The sequence below is a fragment of the Acartia tonsa genome, chromosome 10 (assembly GCF_053477335.1).
Source record: "Acartia tonsa isolate MP-2025a chromosome 10, ASM5347733v1, whole genome shotgun sequence".
In the NCBI taxonomy this organism is placed as follows: domain Eukaryota; kingdom Metazoa; phylum Arthropoda; class Copepoda; order Calanoida; family Acartiidae; genus Acartia; species Acartia tonsa.
This window is the reverse complement of record NC_137269.1, coordinates 37,453,352-37,477,582: the sequence shown is the minus strand read 5'-3', so window position 1 is coordinate 37,477,582 and position 24,231 is coordinate 37,453,352. Positions and strand designations below refer to the sequence as shown.

The window sequence follows — 24,231 nt, the reverse complement described above, 5'->3', positions numbered from 1 at the left end:
GTATAAATGCAATATAATAATATAATGCAATGATAAGACATAATTTTTTCGTATAGATGAAAACCGGTTCTAATACACCGAATATTAATCGGCTTCGGCAGGTAAGGAAAGAACATGTGATTGTAAATTAAACTGGTAACCAAACTTTCAAAACCACACTCTTATTCGTTGGCTTTTAATCTTTGGGTACAAATTATGAATAACCAAACTTTTTCATCAAAATTTAAAATCTATGAAAAGGTTCATTTATCATCCATTGTCTTATTAAAGTGCTTCACTTAATATTTTTTTATTTCTGAAATTCAAATTATTCACTTATCACGCAAATAAACTAACTCAATTAATTGTATTTATTGAATAATAATAATAATGACTAAAACCATACAATACATACATATTATATAACATAATACATTAATGATCATTATTAAAACAACATGATTTATATTAAACTAAGACTTAAGATTAGAGCGCAATTTTATCACCCGTTATAGAAAAATATCTTAGATAGTTTTTTTTTCCAGTAAGGCTTCAAAACCGCTGGATTAGAACCAGTTATCAACCATACTAAAAAATCATGTATTGCATCGTATTACAGACAATTTTTTAGTGATAATAAAACTAATTCACGGAATTCTGTCTATAATACGAAGAAATAATAACTATTCTTTAATTCAAACATTAAAAAAAAAAACATTTTATACAATATGTTAACAAGTCTTAAAAATCAGTTCGCTAAAAATTACAAGAGCTTTGTTATTTTTTAAATTAATCCTAATATTTTGTATAATCAAAAGCAATATCGAGATTTCGATCACATACTTAAAAAAATAAATATCAAAAGAAAATAGATAGGTAGTAGATCGAAAATAGTTTTTAAGAAATAATTCGTATATTAAGGTTTTCGGAAGACATGAAACAATTTTAAAAATATTTTTATATTCCTAAAAATAATACCGAAAGTAAAAAGAAACAATTTCTTAAACAATTAAATCGTAGAATTATACAAATAAAAGGTACACAGGTAGAAAAATAATAAAAATAAATGATACAAAATTGATTATGAGACAATGAATATAAACCCTTGAAAACAGGGTAAAAATCAATTTTAAAATTATGATGAAAAACGAAAAAATAATATTAACTAAATCTATCACAGATGAAAAGTTAAGTTATAAGTCTGTTTTTAATATGCCCAATAATTTTACAAATAAAAAATACTTTGGATCGTGAAAAGAAAACGAAGTAGCGGGTTTCGTCGTATTTTCGCAGTAGCTTTTGTTATGTTATTTTAGGTAAGGTTAATGTTCATAAGCCCCCTGCAGGGGCTAGAATCAGGAGAAAAGCTACTGTGAAAATACAACGAAACCCGCTACTTCGTTTTCTTTCCATCATCCAATAATTTACACACTAACTTAGACATTAGTTGGCATCAAGATAAGAGTCTTCAACCAATGTATGTAGAACATACGTGGATTGGATATTATGACAGGGAAAAATTGTCAATTTAAGTTGCTATTTCCTCTGTCATTTATAAGTCAGTTCATTTATCCCTTCTCAAGGAGAGGGGGTAAAAGGGGGATGGGTGTTATAGTCAATTTAGCACGCTACAAGTTTCACTTTATTAGAGTACAGGATAATCTGGTTTAAGATCCAAGTAATAAAAGTCCTTTCTTTAAACATAAAAACTTCTTTTTAAAAGTTTAAATTATCGAAATCCACCTATAAACATAGATGTTTCGATGTAGTATTGTTCTAATTCAAAACTTGACGCTTATCTAATGCCTAATTTAGTATTTTAAAAATGTTTTTGACAATCATCTATTTAATTATCATTGACAATATAAAATAAACTAGCAAAAAAATAAGATAAAGGGAATGTAGGTAAAATGATAATATTGCAACAGGAATCACTATTGTTCATACTATGGGTAAATTTCCAGGGTTAAAAGGGGAAGCGGCAAACAAGTAAGGGTTATTCCAGTATGGCTTCAAAACCGATTAATATCCGCTGGATTAGAACGAGTTCTCAGCCATAAAATCATCGTATAAAAGACAATCTTCTACAAATACTAGAATAAAATCATAAAATTAATACCAGTTTTGTTAACCCAGGCCGTCGGCCCCTCAAAGCTAAGAAAACTGGTTGTAATCTCATAATTTATCATTTTTATATCCGTGGAAAACTGTCTGTAAAATGATGCGATAAATACTTAGTTGCAACATCCCTTTAATACCTACACCGGTTTTCTCTATTGAATCTCTTGAACACAAATAAATACATATTAAAATATTCTATAGCATGCGATTAAACATTACTGTATAGCAGTCTTAAAAATCAACTCCAATCCTCAAAATCAGCTGTAAATTTCTTTTTATTTTTCGTCTCCATTTTCCTGAGGGCCTTGAGGGCACACTTAGCTGCGGTACACTTGGCAATCCTGTAGTTCCGACCAATACCCTAGAAATAAAATATGTTTTAGAATACAAATCCTTATAATAAAGTAAAATTATCTGTCTGTGTGTGTGTGCCGAAGGATCTCGCATGTGGTTCTCATTTACAGGTAGTAGTTTCTCATAGGTCCTGGGAAGGTTTATAACTATTTTTAGGGAGGGTACCACAACCCACCCAAGAGAAATCGCCCGTAGAAAAAAATGACCCCACAATTAAAAAAAAGTGTACTGTACATTTTTAATAGCTTAATGGTAACAAATCAGCAAGCAAAGATCAAGTTGTACCTTAAAAACTCCTTTGCCAAAGACCTCAACCGACACCCTAACCCTGCGTCCGTCCGCCAGTTTTTCCGGCTTGCCAAACTTGGCCGTCTCGGGTTCGAGCTCCAGCAATTCTCGGATAGGACTCTTGGGCACGTGGCTTGAAAACTGTTCTATTTCATCCTGATAGAAAAATCTATTAAATTAAATTTTCCTTTTGATATAAAATAATAAAAATAGAAAAATAGTACCATTTGCGCATTGATTACGAGATGGTTGCAGAACCCCCCTCCCTCCCCCTCCTTGTGGGAAAGATAAAATCTCACATTGGTGACCATGGTCAAAGAACATTTAAAATCTATTTGAATTCCAGTATGGCTTCAAAACGATTGATATCCGCTGTATTATAACCGGTTCTCAGCAATACTGAAAAATTATGTATAGCATTGTCTTACCGACAATTTTCCACAAATATTAAAATAAAAATCATAAAATCAATACCAGAATTGTTAGTCTGATCTTTCGGCTTATCAGGGATAACTGGTTTTAATCATAACTTTTTATTTCAATGTCCGCGGAAAGCTGTCTATAATACGATAACTATTACCTTCATCATCCTGAAGTAGACCTTCCAGACAGCGTCTAAGGAGAGTCCAGAATCCAGGTAGATGGATCCTGCCACGGACTCGAATATGTCACCTAATGCCTTGGGGACTTCGATATCCTCAGCTTCCTAAAAAGATTGTAAGTAGTTATATCATGGCAATTTATCAAAGGAATCCAGGCAAAATACTAATTTAAGTCAGTTAGTGAGGGGACATTGGGCTTTTTATTACACTGTAAGTCCCCAAAGTTTTATAGTAATGTTTTCTTACTTGTTGACTTAACAACTTTGGGGACTTTCAAAGGTTTCAATCAGTAATTGATATCTTCAGAAAGGGTAATAATGTGTATCATCATTGGGGATGTACATCAATTCATCGGCCATCGTCTTTTCCCTTTAGTTTCCACTTTTGTCATCATGCAAACGTTGTAATCATTAATTGATATTTTCAGAAAGGGTAATAATGTGTATCATCATTGGGGATGTACATCAATTCATCGGCCATCGTCTTATCCCTTTAGTTTCCTACAATAGACCTCATCCAAACGTTGCAACCATTATTTGTAACAGAAAGGTTAATGTTGTGTATCATCATTGGGGATGTACATCATTTTATCAGCCTTTTTCTTATCCCTTTAGATCCCTACAAAAATAATGGACCTACCTCACTTTCATCCTCATCAATGAGATAACAATCCTCCGACACCTTCCAGCCATTCTCTGCCTGGATCCGAACAAACCTGTTACAGGCAAAATTATAATTGTTTTCGTTAAAAACAGGGGTGTGTATATTCTGCACAAGATTGCTGCAAAATATTTCATTTTTTACCCCATAGTTTTTACCCTGAAAACGGAGAAAAAATATTTTTAGTAGCTTTATTTTATTAATCCCCCCCCCTCATACATATTTTTCTAGTTTTTTTTCCCCATGGATGGAGAAAAACCTCCTTTTTATTTTAAATTTTTCCCCATTTCGCATATTTTTTACCCCACCTTCCACCCTGTAGCAGGGTAACCCGTTCAGAATATACAACCCTGATTAATAATTTTGTGATATTTTAGACAACTTAAATAAAACAAAATGTTTAATTAATAGTTTAATTAATAATGAATGTATTAAACGTTTCTAAATAATGAAATTTATGGTTTATACCTGTCACAGACCAGCTGCAGCCCAGGAGACTGGTGCTTGAAATACTTGTGGAAGTCATGCCTAAATAGTAAGTTTAAAGGAACAAAAGTGTTGCTTTAATCAACTCTTAGGTTAAGTGATTAATTTCAGGCCCTGCCCAACAAAACTGTTATTAATAATGATTTTATTTAATATTCATTGAAAACTACTATAAGGGTTTTCAATATTATAGTCCAGAACTGGTTCTAATCCAGGGATATTAATCGGTTTCGAAGCCATACTGGAAAAGTATTTATACCTGACGGCCAAACAAGCAAAGATTGTATTGTTGACTAGCGCTGATCTCAAATCAGTCAAGGCTCCCGGAGAATGTAATCTCGAATCCTATACAAACATTAATTCAGGGGTTGTTATGTTGGTGAAAGTATTAATTCTCGAATCCAGCAATTTTCTAGGAAGTTATCGAAGTATTGACTGATATTCCAAAAATGCCGCTCTATATAATCGTATTCTCATATTCTGAACAAGATTTATTCCCCCCCCCCCCCCATCCTATCTTTTATTCCCCTCACCCTTTAGCAAGGGATCCTGTGCATTGCCACTGCATAATATACAGAGTAGGAGATGTAACTTCAAGATTGTATGTAATTGTATAACCTACCTAACCTATTTAAAAAAATGCAAAAATTTCCTACCTGATATAAATATCTGGTGATAAGATAATCAAGAACCGCATCTCCAAGGAACTCTAGCCGCTGGTAGCAGTCGGTCAGTCTGTTTGGCGTATAGGAGGCGTGGCTGAATGCTTGCATGAGATAACTCTTATCTTTCCATACATAGCCAATCATCTACAAAATAATGACATATGATGCAGAACACACAAACAAGCAAAAAAGGGTATCTAGTGCAGTTCACCGTGAAATGTATGCTTGCACAAATTTTAAGCGACAAAAGAAGGCCTACAAATATTCTTGTAAATTCATTACTTAATAATGCATAGTTATCTCGGAGTGCACATAAATGCGCGGAAAAGACTTATATAACCTATACATTTTTCTTCAGTGAAGCTTTTCCTTGGAACTTTGCTATTCCAGATTATTTATAAGTTTTTTTATGCTGCTCATAACAGCGTGTGTGCACGACATGTACTATCAGCCGTTTGGCTGCTAGCAGCCTTTGGAGTTCATAGATGTTTTGAGATATTCGTGAAGAAAAGGTGATGATTTTCGCAAATTTCATAAAAATGGTTTTAACTTTTACCTGTTCAAACTTGCTATAACCATCCAGTAGAAATGACAAATGTTTTTCAGTATCCGTAATCCAGGGCGAGGGTATCAGCGGGGATGGCGGAGCCACAAGGTAACCAGGTGCATTTCTGGAGCCAGGCAGTACGGACAGGCCTAGCCAGGTCATGAGAAGGAGGGCGCCACGGGGCCCACATGAGATTAAATAGGCACCGATAAGTGCCTCCACACAATCAGCTATGGATTTGTCAGGTATAGAATGTTGAGTGAGAAGGTTGTAGGGAACAAAGGAGGGCAGGTCTTGGATTTCCTCGGTATCAAGGCTTCTTTCACATTTCTCCCTGGAACATTATTTTGTCATAAATTTAAGTTTTACCTTTAAACAGGGGTGTATTGTATATTCTACACAAGATTCATTTTTTTCCCTGCTGCAATTTTTTATATTTTTTCCCCTCCTATTTTTTTTCTCTAAGGAGGGTGGAAGAATGGAAAAATGTTTTCAGTCTTCTTTACTTCACTTATTTTGTATAACCCCTCCCACATATTTTTCTAGTTTTTCTCCAAGGACGGGGGGAAAAATTTGGAAAAAATGTTTTTAGTACTCTTTATTTTTACCTTATTTTTTCCCCTCTCACATATTTTTGTTTTGTGTTTTTTTACAATGATAAATTTTACAAGAAATACATCTTTTTTTTGCTTTTTAAATTACAAAATTCTTACTTTAAAAGTTGGCAAATTTGTTGACTAGACATCTTATCCACACCAGGCAGGTCGGCCATGTTCCAATGGCTGGAGGGGACTCCGGATTCAATCAGTGCCTTTTCCAACTCCCTAAAATAAACAAAAATTGATTTTTAAAATCAGAACATACGAGAATGGAAGTAAAAATAACATTTAAATGAATTTAAAATATTAAACTTTTAGTATGAGCTGAGGCATGTAATTTCAAAAATTCAAAAATATAATTGAATAGATCTTTATTTTTAAGTTAGAAAAAGAAATTGAGAAGTAACTTATCCAGTATGAATTCCAAGCCGATTAATATCCGCTGGATTAAAGCCGGTTATCGGTCATACTAAAATATCATGTATAACATCGTATTACAGACAATTTTCCACAAACATAAAATTAAAATCAGGTTTGTTAGCCCGGAGCTTCAACTTTCAGGGCTAATAAAATTGCTTTGAATCTTATATTTTTTTATTTTAATTTACGCGGAAAGCTCTCTATAATACGATGCGATAAATATATCCATCTTTGGACAGAAAAAAGTCTTATTTAGCAAAGACAAAAATATTGAAGAAAGATATACCTCGGAACATGATAGCAAGGTGGCAACCAATTATCATGCGGCTCAAACTTTGTGGCAATCATACACTCTCCCAGCCCGCTGGCACGTCCAAGTTGATACAAATTCAAATTGGACACCTGCTTCGATCTTAAATGCGACAGCTTGCCCTCGTGAATATCAGGATACTGGCAGTATAGGTAGCTTGTGATCGCATATTTCAGGAAGGAATCCCCAATAGTTTCAAGTCTTTCCAAATTAATAGCATCATTGGAGTTTGACATGGTCAATGCTTGCAGGATTAATGAAGGTGAAGGACCAGGATGACTACCAAGATCATGTTCTTCATCAAATAATATTTGATCCTGATCAATTCCAGGCCAGGGTATGACACCAGGTGGTCGTTCAGTTGTTTTTGCTTTCACACAGGACAAGTCAGGTGACAGAGAAAGATTTGAAAGAACTAGCTCAATATCATCATCGTCTTTAAGAACAGGTATTTCAGGTTGTTCATCAACAGTTTCTTCACTTGATAATCCTTTAGGGACATCAGTAACATCTCTTGATTTGTTAATATGACGAGGTTTCATTAATTTGACAGTTTGATCTTCATTATAAACATCTAGATCAACATCTAGTGCTTCTTCAAGAGAGTCAACAGCTGCCTCCGGCAACAGTTGTATAGGATCCCAGTCAACATCCTGCACCATGCTTGCCTCCTGAATAAAAAAAATTATACTTGTTTAAATTATTTATTTGTAATATTATTTCAACACAAAAGACGACTTTTTAATTTTCCTAATTGTACGCAGCAATCACGTACCTATACCACGTTTTACAACGAGGCAATCACGTATCAGTACCACGTTTATTTTATTTTATCTTTATTTACATTTTTTTGTACTGTCAACTGTCATCTGACTTTCAATGTTATAGTCTATAAGCAAAATTGTAATTCCTATTATTATACTGTTCTTTTAAACACTGATATATATGCTATTAAGGATTGTTAGGTAATATTTATTTATGATATTTTCAGACAACTTAAAGCATGAAATTCATGGTCTCTTGATTGATTATTCAAAAGTAAGTTATGACGTTATACCTGATCCCTGTCCTTGGCCTGTCTCTCCTCTCTGGCGGCTGCTGCCTCTTCCTCCTCAATGGCCTCCGCCAGGTTGTCGCCGTGGAACTCAATTCTTCCTTGGCCTTAAAAAGTTAATAGTTTATTGTAAATAGTAGTCTGGAGGTGTCATCTAGTGTGCCAAAGGACCTTGCTAACCGCTGAACTGAAATGGTTCTCCTTTACATGGTAGCTTCTCATAGGTTCTGGGAAGGTTTATAGCTATTTTTGGGGAGAGTACCACAACCCAACCAAGATAAATCAACCCTAGAAAAAAAGACTCTCAACATTTTTTAAATAGAAGCCTCTCTGAGCAAAGCATATCCGCTAGTTATATCACAATTTAAAGGCAATTGTTCTATTGCTATGTGAAGGACAGAAAAGCTATATTAAATAGATAAATGTTACCTGCTGGGCCAGCACTGTCAGAGTCGGTAGCATCATCATCCAACCAATCTTCCTCACTGTCACTACAACTAAATCCAGCTAGGTCATCCATCAGACCTGAATATTTAAATTAGTAAAACGAGGGCACAAAATGTGATTGATAAGATTTTTTTTTTAATTACAGAAATAAAAAAAATAACCATTGAACCTGCTCTTTAGGGGGTGCACTGTATACACTGTATATTCTGCACAAGATTTATTTTTTCCCCTGCTGCAAAAAATATAGGCCTACCCCCCCCCCCTTTTTTTAAAATTAAATTTCCCATCATTCTAAGAATTTTGTGTAAGTAGATGAGAGGACAAGTATCTTTTTGCTGGTTTTTCAAACATTTTCCCGTAGGTATCTTTGGTAAGTTTGTTTTAGTGGATAACAGTATCAGCTGATGTTTCTAGTACACTTTATTTCTCCTCCCCCCCCCCCCCTCCACACACACATATTTTTCATCTTCAACACTCGAATTCATGGTAGTTTAGCAAAAATAGCAGCGTACCTGCCATATTATTACTGGCACTGCTGGTGAAGCAGGTAGGAGACCCAACCCGGAAGTTCTTGGACTCAATTCCTGACACCCAGTTTGCTGTTCCTTTTTCTGAGTTGGACATTACCTGAAAAGAATCATTTTAAAACATTTATAATTATCAGAGAGAGAGGTGACAATAAGCTGTTTATTATACTGGTCCATTAAGTTTCTTGATGGCGTTTTCTTATTCGTTGGCCTAAAAACTTTGGTGCCTAAAAGGATTGTATAAACTGGCAGTACCCTAACATTTAATTTTAATCTACAAAACGGGTAACTTTAATCGCAATCATTATCAATTGTTCATTGTCTTATCACTACAGATAAAAATTGTACCTTGGATATTTTCTTTGAGTTGAGAAAGGTAAGATTATCTGGGAGATCCATGTCAATAATTTCATCATCATCACTTTCACCACCTTCCCCATCAGCCTCATCGCCCCAAGCCTCACCCTAAATATTTATCAATATAAAAGTAACAAGATGTCTTTCTGTCTGTATGTGCTTAAGATCTCGGTAATTTCCTTTACGATGAAACTTCAAATTGGTCTAAAGAAGGTTTTTAACTATTTTGGAGAAGTATATCTCCGACAAAATAAATTGCTTTAGAAAAAATACCCCCAAAAATTATTATTTTCTTATCCTTAACCACCCATCGCCCCTATAGGCTTCTAAGTGCAAACGTAAAAATTCTAGTGTAGTAGAATCTCATCCCTCGTCTACATTGTACTAAAATAACTATAAATGAATGGATATAGAATATACGTGGAAAAATGTCGCCAATTTAGGTTGCTAACATGGAAATCAATTGTTGATCAGTAGGAGGGGAGGGTGAGGATGAGAGGTATCGTAATTATAACTTCAGAGTTATTCTGGTGCAATGTCCAAGTAATAATCCTTTTAATAAAGTAATAGGATCTCAGTTTGTCTGTCTTTACCGAAGGATCTCGCAAACCGCTGAACCATTATGGTTCTCCCTTACAGAGTAGCTTCTCATTGGTCCTGGAAAGATTTATAAAAAAGGCCCCTAATTTTTCTTAAAAACTTTTTATTTTTAAACCTGCAATTGAAAATGGAGATTATCCCTCCCTCAAGGACCCCTAGTATAGTAGTCGCTGGTATATCTAATAACAAATGTCTACCTGGTTTGCCATGGTGTTATCCCAGGTGCCAATCTCCAGCTTTTTCTTTTTCATCAACCTTTCCTCGGCTGCCAGCTTTGACATCAGCTGTTCATTCACCTAATAACATTATTTTACTAGCTGCGGAAAAGTGTCCGTAATACAATGGGATAAATAGCTATTCTAACAAAAATAATAATGTTCATAAGCAGCGCAGCATTGGAAATAAATAATAGTTTAAATAAAAATTACAAACAGTTTTTTTTTAATTTAGAAAATATGTAAATAAACAAGGATGACCACATCCATAAAAGGAAATCTCTAAAATCAAAGGGCAGGCCAAATGAATAGTTAATCTTGTAGATTGTCCGAACTTAAAAAGCAGAAAATAAATCTGTAAGTCTAAACAAACTTGTACATAAAGTTAGTTGCAAAATTGCGTTGACACAGGATATAGTAAGAGGACATACTTATATTGGCCATTGCATTGTCTTATTCCTTAAGAACCCTGCATTTACCTTGCTAATGTCCATCTCCTCAATCTCCGCGCTCCAATGTCCTATGGTCTCTCCTCCTCCTCCTTCTCCTTCCTCCTCGTTTTCAGAGTCAGGGTTGTCACGTGACCTAATAGAAGAGTAAGAGATGTCACGTGACCTGATACAAGAGTAAGGGTTGTCACGTGACCTAAAAGAGTAAGGGTTGTCACGTGACCTAATAGAAGAGTCAGGGTTGTCACGTGACCTGAATATTGAGAATTTGAAATCACACAATTTGTTAGAAGAAGGAGTTACAGTCACTGTGTAGGAATGTCAAATAACCTAACCTTCATATTTGTATTTTAGTTGGGGAAAGAATGTGGATTCCTTTACCCTGAAGTTTACAGGAAGACCAAAGAATACATTTACTAAATAAACCTGAAGTGCCAGGATGCACGAAGTTGCCGTGCTACCATAATCCCTGATGTAGTAGCAGGAAGGCCAAGTTTTTTAGTAATGTGTGTTGTTCAAAAAAATTAATATTTTATACTTTATTCATGTTTTGTTTTATTTTCAGAGTGTAAAAGCTTCTTGGGGTTTTTACCTTCCGTATGTGTTAATATCTATTTTTGCTATTCACTCGTTTATTTGTTTCAGATTTATGAAAGGTGTGTAAGTTCTAAGACATGTGACCATTGGCTAGTGTAATGCTGTATTCAAATATAAAGATATTTTTACCACTTTTACAGTCATTTTCTGATGACATGATTGATTTATTTCCAGTAAGAAAAAAGAGCGAATCAATGCGATGCACAGTTAGACCTTTCAGACAAAGGTCGTGCAATCAGAAGGGTTGGTTGTCTGCAAAGAGTTTATCAATTTTGGCTTTACGTTGTTGTCCATCAGCCCAAAATGTATTAATCCTGGTATTGCACTTGTAAAAGAAAAAAGGTTTCTGTACCAAACGATCTCACTAACCGATGAACCAATATAAAGCACCACCCGGCCCAGCGGATTTTTTAAATAAACAGCTGATCTATTATAGATTGAAAAGAAACATTTTACGTGCCATTAGAGGAATCTAGGGGCGTAGCCTCAAGTTTAAACATACTTCACCTGGGAACACTTCCAGCTTTGACCTTCTTGATTCCGCTGGCGGCCTCTTCCTGGATTTGTTTGTCCTGGGTTGCCGCAATTCTCGAGTTCTTCACCACGTCAGCCAAGGTCCATCCGAAATTTAGGGCTGGCCATCTAATATTAGATTATATATGATAATATGAAGTGTGGTTGTATACACTTATCTGCGGATAAGTAAATTAAAAATCATATCATCAATTTTAAGATCATATTATCGTGGACATTTTCTATCACATACACTATCCATGTGTTTTAATACTGTTTAGAACTGTTTTTAACCAGTAGAAATAATAATCATATTTTTTAAAGTAACAGCAAGATAAAAAAGTCATTAGGGTTAAAATCAATAATTTGGTCGATAGTAGATTACTAGATTTAGAATCTAGTGCTTCAGTTCCATGGGTAGGCATCTATTGTAATTAAAAAATAATCTTATTCAGTTATTCTATTATAAGAAAGGAAAACAAGACACTACCTAAAGGTGTGATCCAAGTTGGCTGTGCCCATTCTCATTTCCAGGGAAACTTTATGCCTGATCTGATCTGCTATCAACAAGCCGTTTAACCTAAACAGTAAATATATTTTTACCAGTATTGCTTCTAAGCCAATTAATATCCGGTGGATTAGGGTTCTCAGTCGTAATATGTATAGCATCGTATTATATCCAACTTACTACAAATATAAAAAAACCCTGGTTTTTATATTATAATTGTACATTTTATATCCACGGAAAGCTGTTTATAATATGATGCGAGAAATAACTATGTATTAAACTTGCCAGTTTTTCATTATTGTTTACTTATTGAAAAATAGCGGCTACGCCCCTAGGGGCACTTGTAAAGGAAGGGGGGAAGAGAAAAAGAAATCGACCACTTACAATTTTTTGGAGAAAAAAAATTGTGTGTTAGGGGGGGGGGATAATTTTAGTTTTAGGGGAGGTTACTTCCTCATTAAAGTTGTAAACCCTGGACCTTTAAGAAGCTTTACTTTAAAGAAAAACCAGAACGATTCAGCGGTTAGCGAGTTCCAATGCTACACATAAACACACACATCCTGTTACTTTTATATTAGGATTATTTGAGTTATTTTATATTAATAACGACCGTCATAACCTTATGAAAGCTACCTAAGTAAATCTATAAATACTTCAGGGAGGGAGTGGACATTGGGCTGTTGTATATTACACTTCGTTAAAAACAACTTAGCGGACTTTCATAGAATTTTGATTTGTTGGTTCATTAAGCTGAGTGTCCAAACGTAATTTTGTGTATCATCATTGGGGCTGTATATCAATTTATCGGCCATTGTCTTATCCCTTTAGATCCCTGGAAAACTTTGTCATCCTAAAGAAACAAAAATAACTTACCTGTACATGGTACAAGGCAGTGCCACTGTCTGCCTCCAGAGGCTGGCAGAAAATGGGTGGATGGCACACAGTTCTGGCACCAGGATTTGTTTTTGATCCAGGTTTTCACGTTTGTTACGCTTTGTTTCCTCGCTAGAGGTGGGTAGAGCTATACCTTTTCGGTTTACATACCTTAATAAAATTATCTTAAAAACATAAAATTCTCATTAATATTTTAGTTAAAATTATTTTCTTATTCGTTGGCTTAACAACTTTTGAGACTTTTAAATGAATTTAATTGGTTCATATTCATGAAGTTAAGTGTTCAAACGTTTTAACCACTAATTTTAAAATATAGAAGGGGTAATTTTATGTATCATAATTGGTGATGCACATCCCATTATCGGCCATTGTCCTATCCTTTTAGATCCCTGTATCTAAGATAGATTACCTTGGAGTTAGAAAGTTTAGCCTAGCAGAGGTATGATCAACATCCAGTAAAGGTTGGCTCGCATTCTGGATATTAATTCCATACTTTGTCCCATAGTACTTCTCAAAGGTCTCGAACCCTTGGCCCGGGAAGTCGGAGGTTGGGTTGAGATGGTGGCAGATTTCCGCGACGTAAAAATATTGGGGCTGGTCCTGGTTTCTGTACCACGGCATTATGACAGCATCCTAAAGTAGATTAACATATAAAACAAGTGGTACACCGACAAACCTCATACTTCGACAAACGTCCTTAACCTCATAATGCGACAAACGTCCTAATGCGACAAACCCCCTCTTAAGTAAAACGTCCTAAAAATGTTCATAATTATTATTTTAAAAAATCTTTCAAAATTTGACGACAAAATCCACCAATAGTCAAACAAGTTAACAATCAAATCTTGACGATAATACACACGGGCCTAATTCAAAATTAATTTTATTTATAACAAATTAATTCAAAAATAGAAGGGGGGGGGGGGGGTGTTATCAGTGCTCAACGAGGTACTTTAAGTAAAAGCTCCTTTAAAAGTTCTTACCGTATAACTATCAGTTTCAAACACAAATTCTTTTCTTTCTTTATCTTCAATGGATCTTAACCTTCTTGTTGATAGATATTCGATCAACTCCAAAAAATTCCAGTCAATACTTAAACTAAAATAATTAAACTACAAATATAGATTATAGATGTATAAACAGACAACTTCCTTGATCCCCTTGTTGGGAACCTTTTTCGTCTGCTAACAAATTGCTTTCTGCTCTTCTGTAGTGTCTTAGCTGTGTTAATATTCCCGACGCTATTGGTAAATATTCAAAGAAGGTCCAATTTAAAGTTGGCACAGGGTCCTCGGGGTGTGACATACAGTTATTTAACCCCTTCCCTATTTATCGACCATTGTCTTATCCCTTTAGATCCCTGAGAAAATCTACCAAAACTATACCTGGCACAAACAGCTGATTTGACCAGCGGAACAAAGACAACACAATTGTGCTCCTCCGAGGAATTGAATACCATGGGATATTTTTCAAGCCGCAGCACTGAGTAGAAAGTGAATATATGGTAGGTAAACACACGGCTTAGTTGATCACGTGTCAGGCTAATGTCAGATTGGACCAACTCAGTTTCAACAAGAACTTCACCAGACCTGAAATTGTACTCGCTTAAGAATTTAAAAAGAATATTTTATTCGGATATACAGTGTGCGCTAAAACCATTTTTATATGTTGACACCTAAGTTTTGAAATTTAGATTTTACTGTACTTTTTAAATAAAAACTGAAATATTTTTTTGTTGTTCTATAAATTGCCTTAAAAAACGAAGAAAATAAGCCATTAATTATTAAATTCTGATAACTATAAATGGGGTAAAATTGCTTTCAAAAGTTCTCATAAAAAAACACACTGTATAGGTTGGCATATAACATACATTTCAAACTATTTTTGCGAACTTTTTGTCAATATTTTTTGGCCTAAGATTATCAATAGGTGCATGCATTTAAATGCAGGGGTGTATATATTTTGCAAAATTGACCCGGCCTGCTAAAGGGGGGAAGGGGGAGAGGTACAGAATTATTCTCCATCTTTAGGAGGAAAAAACTAGAAAAAATATGTGCGATGTCTGAAAAAAATTAATAAAATAAGGAGAACTGGAAACATTTTTCCATTTTTATGAGGAAAAAAAGGGAAATAAAATGAAATATTTTGCAGCAGGGGAAAAAATCAATCTAATGCAGAACAAACACCCCTGTTTTAATGTAAAGGGGGGGGGGGGGAAGTTTTGACACATTCGCGTAAACAGTGAGTATAGGCTTTATCTTTGGACTGAGAGGATAGGTTATTAGGGATAAAATCATTCTTATATGATGAATTTCCCCCAGATTTAAGATTTTTTGGATAGGCCTCCAGGTTCCGGAGCTCCAGGCCTCCAGGTCCTCTCTGTACAGGTAAAAATTAAAAAAAAAAAATTTTTTTTCAAGAGTTAGAAGTCAACTTATGAAACAAAATATGCATTTTTTTCTTCAAATATGTGAATAACATTAAAAAATATGCATATTTTGTTTCATAGGTTGACTTCTAACTCTTCAAAAAAAAAATTATTTTTTTTAATTTTTACCTGTACAGAGAGGACCTGGAGGGCTGGAGCTCCGGAACCTGGAGGTCTATCAAAAAAATCTTAAATCTGGGGGAAATTCATCATATAAGAATGATTTTATCCCTAATAACCTATCCTCTCAGTCCAAAAATAAAGCCTTTACTCACTGTTTACGCAAATGTGTCAAAACTTCCCCCCCCCCCTTGTTTACGAGAAAAATTTTTACCTTTCTTTTCTTAAATACTTTCAAGTGATATTTAATATAATTTTCTAACAAGAGTGTAGTGCGCTAACATCTACTTTAATCAAACATAATAACAATATTTACCTTGTATAAATAGGAAAAGCAGGTATAACTGGCATAGGATTGGGCAGCAGCAATCCAAACATTTGTGTAGAATCCAGGGGGTCATGGATCTTCCTACCACGCGTGTTCTGCTCTTCAGGTATGGGACAGGTGAGACGCATGCGCAATGCGTACAGATTGTACGTAGCTGATTCCGGAAGCCGGATATTTTCATAACGATCCCTGTAAGAAGAATGATATAAAGGAGGCGAATATTTATGCATATTTCGTTTGAAGACCAAAATAATATTAGGTACGTTGGATTTTAATTTTATGTACATCCCCAATAATGGGCGACAAAATAACACCTAAATGAAGATTTCTAAAAAGTACCCAAGGTTTTTATGCTAATAAATGAGACAATGTGTTTATAAAACAAGTAGTACCAGTTGGCAGTGTATTTTATACTGCAATTACATCTCCCTTTCCGGCAAAAACAACTCCCCTCCCTCCAACCAACCCATTTCCTTCAACAACAACAAAGTCCACACCTCCCACCTCCACATTGCTGAATCCTTCACCAGTCAATTCACCTCTGTCTCCCGCCACACTTCAAACCCTTTCTCCAGAAAAATCATCCGCAAAATTCGCCGCCGTAACCACCTTAACAGAGACTTCCAACCTTTCACCCCTGCCCTTGTCCTTGAAGCAATTAAAAATTCCTCCAATTCCTCTGCACTTGGCCCTGACAACCTTAACATCCTTCACCTCAAACACCTTGGTCCAAATGGCATTTCCTACCTCACTAAACTTTTCAACCTCTCCATCTCCGCCGCTAACATCCCTGCCATTTGGAAACTATCCAAAATCATTGCCCTCCTCAAACCTGGTAAACCCCCTGACCTCTCCACCTCCTACCGCCCAATCTCCCTCCTCTGTCCTGCTGCAAAAGTCCTTGAACGCCTACTCCTTCCCTACCTAAAACAAGCCCTTACCACCCACCCCTCACAACACGGATTTAAACCCCTCCACTCCACCACCTCCTCCCTTCTCAACCTTTCCACCACCATTGCCAATGGCTTCAATCAAAACCTCCCTCCCAGCCGCACAACTGTTGCCTCCATCGACCTTTCCAAAGCATTTGACTGCATCCCCATCCACCTCCTTCTCCAAAAAATCTCCTCCTCCAACCTTCATCCTAACATCATCAGATGGCTGTCCTGCTACTTGCGTGGCAGGATGGCTTTCTGTTCCTACCAAAACACCAATGCCTCTCCCAAAATCGTCCACACTGGTGTCCCCCAAGGCTCTGTTATCTCCCCTGTCCTCTTCAACTTCTACATAGCAGATGCCCCCCACATTCCCCCTGCCCTCACCTCCTCCTATGCCGACGACCTTAACTCCTTTCACTCCTCTCCTGACATCCCCCAGTCAGTTGAATCCATCAACTCCCACCTCTCCTCAATCGCTGACTGGGCCTCCTCCAACGGCCTCTCCATTGCCCCCAACAAATCCACTGTCACCCTCTTTACTCCCGACCGCAAACACCAATCCAACCTCCATCCTCAAGTCCAAATTAATGGCTCCACCCTTCCCCTTGAGAAAACCCCTAAAATCCTTGGAGTTACCTTTGACACCTTTTTCAATTTCAGTTCCCATGTCTCCACCATTTCCTCAAAAATTTCCTCCCGCCTTAGAATCCTTAAATGTCTGGCTGGCACCAAATGGGGCCACCAGAAGGAGACCCTCCTCACCACCTACAACACCCTCCTCCGCCCCATCACCACCTATGCCTGTCCTGTTTGGTTCCCTAACACCTCCAAAAACAACATTGACAAACTCCAAGTCCTCCAAAACCAAGCCCTCCGCATCTGTACTGGTTCCACTAAAAAATCTCCTATCAGCCACCTCCACCAAGAAACCAAAATCCTACCAGTACGGAACCACCTTTCCCTTTTATGTTCCCAGTACCTGGCCTCCTCCCTCCGTCCCTCCCATCCATCCTTCCACAATGTCACAACCCCCCCTGGCCCTAGATCCAAAAAATCCACCCTTCAATCCATGTTCCTTCCTACCCTACAACCTTTTCTTTCACCCGACAACACCCTCCTTCCTACAAACTACAAATCCACAATCTCCAGACTCCACACCTCTGCTGTTACCCAAGCCATAAATTCTTACCCCCCAAATCCTGTCCTCAACCACGCCCCCCCTGACATCAACCCTTCCGAGACCCAACTTCCCAGGCACTACAGAACCATCCTCTCCCAATTAAGATCCAACTATTGTCCTAAACTCCAAAGCTACCTCCATTCCATCAACGCTTCTCTTACCCCCAACTGCCCATCCTGTCCCGCCAATCCCACCCCAGAAACTGTCCAACATCTCTTTTCCTGCCCAAATAATCCCACAAATCTCACTCCTATGGACCTTTGGCAAAATCCCTCCCATGTAGCTGCCTTCCTCTCCACCCATCCAAGTTTCACTAGTCTTCCTCCCCTCCCCCGCCCACCTCCAGAGCCCCCACCATAAGCCCCCCCCCCCCCACCATCCTTCTGATGACAACCCGGACCGGAAACGGACAAAGAACAGCCAATACAACAACATCTCCCTCCCTTTTGGAAGAAAAACAATATTATTAATATTTACCTTAATTCTTTGTCAGTTTGTTTATTATAATACTTGATATTTGGATATTTAACTATTAGTCTGTCATATTCGCTTGTATCTATCTCTTCTACTTCAGTTGCATCTTCAGTTGATTCTTTTTCAGTAACATCTGTTGAATCATTGACTAATTCTGGTGTTTCTAATTCTCCAACATTTTCAATTTCTTTAGGGATATTGTCTTCAGTAATATTTAAGTCTTTGCATTTAGCTTGAATTTCCTCAACTATACGTTGGTTTTCAGTTTCTGTATTCACTTCTGTAATGGTAGCCAACTGGTTTGAATTACTCCTAAAAATATATGTTTTTAATTAGAAATCTACCAAAAAACACATTATTAATAATAAACCCTGTGTTTTTATGTTTATAACATAAATTTGTTGAAAAACTGCCTAAATAAAGGATATTGTTTAAGGACATACTTAGATTTTAACTTGCTTATAATATAACTTTGTAAGTTTCGGTAAGGGGCTATTTTCGGTAATTTCGACCTACTTTCATTAAATGACCTTTTTCTCCATGTTCCTTTCAAATGACAGAAAAAAAACATAAAAGCAAATTTGTTCCTTATTAAATTGCCTACAAAAAAGTATAAATGATTTTTTTTTGTGAGATGAATAATAAGGGTACTTATTGGGTCTCAAAGTCGGACGAAAAATTTTTTTTTTTCAAAAATTTTTTAATAGGTGTGTAAAGATCGAAGTACACAAAAATTGGCAAGACCTAGAGCTGATCCGTAAAAAACCTTTTGAACTAAGAATTGCCCGCTCTTTACAAATCTGTTGAGAGCTTTAAAATCGGGGTAATATTTTTTTCAAAAATGACCAAAGTTGGCGCCGGGGGAAATTTCGGTAATTTCAAAAGAAATTAAAATTCAAGGTCATGTTTTCCTTTGTCAAATCTATTATTCCATATGGACTTTTTAAGAATTAGGCCTAAAAATGAATAGAACAGATAAAAAACAAAAAAAAATAATTTTATTTTTTGAAGCAAATTTTTGCAAGGAAAAAATCAAAATTTCAGGTCCTTTGAAAAAAAATATTTTTGACATAGGAGGAATAGTCCGATCTTTATGCATTTTTTTTGTGGTTAATCCCAATAACCTATACTAATTATGATTTATTACGCTTGTTTGGTCGTTTGGCCTTTTTTCATCGATTTTTTTAAGGTTAAAATGTAGTCAAGATTTTTTTGCAAAGATGACACTTTTGCTTCAAATTCGATTATTGAGGTCAATTTTTAATCAATTTTCATGTTTTTTGGTCTAAATCTATAGTTCAATGTGAGCTTTTTTAGGATCAGGCCTAAAAAGTAATAAAATACGTTTTTTTCTTGTATTAATTTTAAGTTTAAAAAAAAAAATTCGAAAAAAAATCGAAAATTCGCGTCTTTCAAAAAAATTCATTTTTAACATAGAAGGAATAGTCCGATCATTATGAAAATTTTTGTGGATAATCCCTATAACCTATACTAATTATGTTTGGCCGTTTTCATCGATTTTTTTTAGGTTGAAAAAAATTACCGAAAATTCCCCCGCTGGTGGGGAGTTTCGGCAAACTTCTAAAAGTCCTAGGATAACGTCCTTTTAGGACCTGATAGTCCTTTTCATAAGCTTTCTACCGGTCTTGGTTTCATTTGAAAATATTAATATTTACCCCATTTTTTTTCAAAAAAAACCGAAAAAATACCGAAATTCCCCCCCTTACCCTACATGTTTAAAATGGACGTACTAAAAATTCTGGTGACAATTATAGAGTTGCTACCTAACTACTACAGGAATCACCGTGCAAAGTTTGGAATCGTTAATAATATAGATAGAATGAAAATGATTTTCACTTAATTTACCTTATTAAACAAGGAGCAATACGTTTGTAATAATATTGTCTTCTTTTTGTTGTCCCGGGTCGTAAAACATCTTCAGGAGAATTTATCTGAACAAATTCAAATTATTTTTTATGCAAAATTCAAACATGACAAACTAACAGGGGAGTATTCAATTCATATCTTCTATTACTTTTTTAAAAAGAGGGAAGGGGTGGGGGGGGGGGGGGAGTGTGATCCAAGAAGGGCAAACCACAAAAATGCTAACCCCCCTCCCCCAAGTTTCTAAGGCTTCGAATTTCTTATATCTTAATTAAACTTATTATTTTTTCTTCTTAATATTTTTAAAATAGTAATTTGTCGCATCGTATTATTAACAGCTTTCCGCGGATATAAAAATGTACATTGTACCATTATAGGATTAAAACCAGTTTTGTTAGCCGAAGGCACGGGCTAACAAAACTGGTTTTAATCTTATGATGGTACATTTTTATATTCGTTGAAAACTGGATATAATACGATACGATACATGATTTTTCAGCATGGCCTTTAAACCAGTTATAAATAGGTTTCGAAGCTATACTGGAAAAGTTTTTACCTGAACCCGCTGTTGGGGCGCCATGACACTCTCCTTGCCCAGGGGTATCATGTTGTTGTCCAGCTCTCCCATGGAGTGGAGCTTAACACAAGCCTTATATCACACATAACTATAGATCAGGGATCTTAAGGGATAAGACAATGGCCGATAAATTATTGTACATCCCCAATAATGATCCACAAAATTACCCCAATATTAGTGATTGAAACGTTTGAACACTCAAATTAATGAACCAAACAATCAAAATTCAATAGAAGTCCCCAAAATTGTTAAGCCACCGGATAAGAAAACGTTATTACATAACTTTGGGGACTAGTGTAATTAACAGCTCATTGTCTCCTCTCTCTCACTGACTATACATACATGTTTTGTTAGTCCCCCTTAAAGAGCTAAAAATGTAACAACAAATTTTAAAAAAGCATGAGGATGATGTTCATGAAACTGAAGATCTCGGGGACGGCCAATGGACAGAAGCTCTACTCGTTGGCTGCCACCGAGAAATTCAAGTTTCACTAGGTACCTATTATGAATTTGAGTTTCTTGTTTCTTATTTTGATCCTAAGATTTCGAGTGACTAATGATTACTGAAGTATTTTAATATGCATGATTAAGTATGTATGTATGTATTATTTTGTGACTGTTTACCAAGCTTTAAGAGTAAATTTCCAAAGAACTTTCTAGTTAAAACTTTTTGTAAGATATTCTCTTACACCGAAGTAGAGGCAAAAGTACAATTGTCATCTGAGCTTTTAGATAAGATATATTCAAAGAAAGCAATTTTAGCCAAAGTTTAGGGTAAATTAGTTATCTTCATACGAAAAAAAGGGGGGGGGGGGGGGTTTAATGCAACCATCTCGTAATCAATGTATAAATGGGACTTAAAATTCGAATTTTGATCTAAAATTCTGCATGAGTAATCCTTGGTAGGTCTATTTTCCCTAAATCGAACTAAAAAGTTGAAAAGGTAACGGCTTACGGCTCAGCCGTTTAGCCATTTTTTGGCTATTTTTAGGGCAAATCTGTCATAAATTACGTAGGAATCAACTTTTTGAAACAATATTTTTGCTTTAAATAATGTAAAATGATACAAAAACAACATTTTCAGATTTCTAGTACCAGCAACTACCGGCTAGAACCGTTTGAAGCAGAAAATAGTATTATGTGGAGATAGGTTTCTTGATGATTTGCATTGAAAATAGCCAAAAAAATTGCTATACTGCTGAGCCGCCAGCTGTTAGCCCTTATTTTTCCAACTTTTTGTTCGATTTAGGGAAAATAGACCTACCAAGGATTACTCAATCAGAATTTTAGATCAAAATTCGAATTCTGAGTGCCATTTATACATTGATTACGAGATGGTTGCATTAACCCCCCCCCCCCCCCTTTTTTTCGTATGAAGATAACTAATTTACCCTATATTATTGTTTGGGTACCTAATTGATTACAATTGGGTACTGTCGTAGTATGTATATACGGTCTATATGTATATACGGTGCAGTGTATATATCTACATATCCAAGTATTAACAAAATCTTATAAACAAATTAGGGATTACGCATTTGTAAGGTCCTAGTTGATTTTGTGATTCCTTACTTTTGTATTACAATTAATAATTTCTATTTTTATTAAATGTATTTAACCATGCTAAAGTTAAAAAAATGTTATGTTGTGTTAGATTTAAAACAGGGTTAAATGGTCAATATAATAGAAGACTGGGTTCTGAAGGTTTGATAATGTGATTCACATGCAGAGTTGAAGAAATACATATTTATTAACTTAACTTGATGTTACATTTGGTTCCCATGACAAAATCTATTTGAAAAAAGATTTTTTACTTGAAATATCATTATAAGGCTCAATTAGTAAAATTACCGACAGCACCCTATTGAGACTATTTGAAGGGAGGGAGCAATTAAATAGCATAAAACCATCCATAAGTATATAGTTATTATGCCTGATAAGCAGCTGCTCTTCGAGCCAAAGCTCCTGTAGGCATCACATTTCCAACTATCAAGTCCTAAAATAACAACAATTTATCGTATTATAGACAGCTTTCCGCGGATATTAAAATGAACAATTTTAAGATTAAAACCCGTTTTATGAGGGACCGAAGGTTAGGTCTAACAGAACTGGTATTATTTTTAAATATTATTTTAATATTCGTGTAAAATAGTCTGTAATTCGATGCAATACATGATTTTTCAGTATGGCTCAGAACCGGTTCTAATCCACTGGATATTAATCTGTTTCAAAGCCATACTGGAAAAAATATTCTTTATTTCAAACAGAAGACAGTACTTTATTAATGCTACTTAAAGTACATAGAAAAAAAACAAGGATGATAACATCCATAAGCAGCTACGAAGCATAAAAAAATCATGAATGGACAAACGTACAAAGTGAGCTATAGAGAATATGTTCAGTAGTCATAAAAAGGGAGAGGGGGAAAGGGGGAAAAAAGAGGATAAAATAAAACTATCACAAAATCTTTACAATTCAATATATAAATGTCTTATGTAGCATGACCGAAATACTAACGTACCAAGTAAGTAATACATACTAGAAGCCTTATAGGCAAGGGATACCTCGAGGAAAATCAACAGTCTATCTTAAAAATCAGCCGTGAAAATAACCTTTTTTTAACAAAAGCATTATAGAAGGACGGAATGACAAAGTGAATTAAAAGAGTAACTTCGCTACTAAGTACAGTGTGTTTTTTATTTAAAGAAACAAAATCTTCAATTATAAATCATCAAAAATTAGGCACTTTGGAAAAACCAGTTTTTAAGGCATAATTTATTGAAACCCGCAATATATATTTTTCTGCTATAAAACTCTCCAAGTCGAAGAAGAAACTGTCAATGGTAAGTGGGTTAAATATAGCAATACTTTTATTAATTTTAAATAAAAACACATTGAAATAAAATAACATTGAAAACAAACCTTTAAAGGAGAATTGATGGGTAGAAAGAGGGCACAGTAAAACTTGTCATCTGAAGTTCTAAATAAAAATAACAGTGTAATATTTCAAATACTTATAATAAAGTAGCTGTCTGTCTATTTTTACTGAAGGATCTCTCGCTTACTACAGAACCGATATGGTTCTTCATTACAGGGTAGCTTCTCATAGG

General features: G+C 35.5%; 1 protein-coding gene across 1 annotated transcript in view; it reads right to left on the bottom strand.

Annotated features, from left to right (window-relative positions):
• Positions 1 to 336: 336 nt before the first annotated feature.
• Positions 337 to 24,231, bottom strand: part of Dcr-1 (Endoribonuclease Dcr-1) — a 36,796-nt gene continuing 12,901 nt past the window's right edge. Inside the window, exons 17-44 of the mRNA XM_080175462.1 lie at positions 24,044 to 24,101; positions 23,055 to 23,117; positions 21,101 to 21,193; positions 20,527 to 20,612; positions 18,664 to 18,972; positions 16,057 to 16,257; positions 14,578 to 14,781; positions 14,176 to 14,290; positions 13,602 to 13,825; positions 13,172 to 13,342; positions 12,281 to 12,370; positions 11,785 to 11,919; positions 10,711 to 10,816; positions 10,214 to 10,312; positions 9,408 to 9,524; positions 9,045 to 9,159; positions 8,515 to 8,610; positions 8,089 to 8,192; positions 7,008 to 7,702; positions 6,416 to 6,526; positions 5,712 to 6,036; positions 5,147 to 5,299; positions 4,750 to 4,835; positions 4,473 to 4,532; positions 3,984 to 4,059; positions 3,323 to 3,448; positions 2,740 to 2,898; positions 337 to 2,461 (exon numbers count right to left, since the gene is read on the bottom strand). Of these exons, the coding sequence (XP_080031588.1) occupies positions 2,339 to 2,461; positions 2,740 to 2,898; positions 3,323 to 3,448; positions 3,984 to 4,059; positions 4,473 to 4,532; positions 4,750 to 4,835; positions 5,147 to 5,299; positions 5,712 to 6,036; positions 6,416 to 6,526; positions 7,008 to 7,702; positions 8,089 to 8,192; positions 8,515 to 8,610; positions 9,045 to 9,159; positions 9,408 to 9,524; positions 10,214 to 10,312; positions 10,711 to 10,816; positions 11,785 to 11,919; positions 12,281 to 12,370; positions 13,172 to 13,342; positions 13,602 to 13,825; positions 14,176 to 14,290; positions 14,578 to 14,781; positions 16,057 to 16,257; positions 18,664 to 18,972; positions 20,527 to 20,612; positions 21,101 to 21,193; positions 23,055 to 23,117; positions 24,044 to 24,101 (4,300 nt within the window). The 3' untranslated portion in view covers positions 337 to 2,338. The remainder of the gene's footprint in view (positions 2,462 to 2,739; positions 2,899 to 3,322; positions 3,449 to 3,983; positions 4,060 to 4,472; positions 4,533 to 4,749; positions 4,836 to 5,146; positions 5,300 to 5,711; positions 6,037 to 6,415; positions 6,527 to 7,007; positions 7,703 to 8,088; positions 8,193 to 8,514; positions 8,611 to 9,044; positions 9,160 to 9,407; positions 9,525 to 10,213; positions 10,313 to 10,710; positions 10,817 to 11,784; positions 11,920 to 12,280; positions 12,371 to 13,171; positions 13,343 to 13,601; positions 13,826 to 14,175; positions 14,291 to 14,577; positions 14,782 to 16,056; positions 16,258 to 18,663; positions 18,973 to 20,526; positions 20,613 to 21,100; positions 21,194 to 23,054; positions 23,118 to 24,043; positions 24,102 to 24,231) is intronic.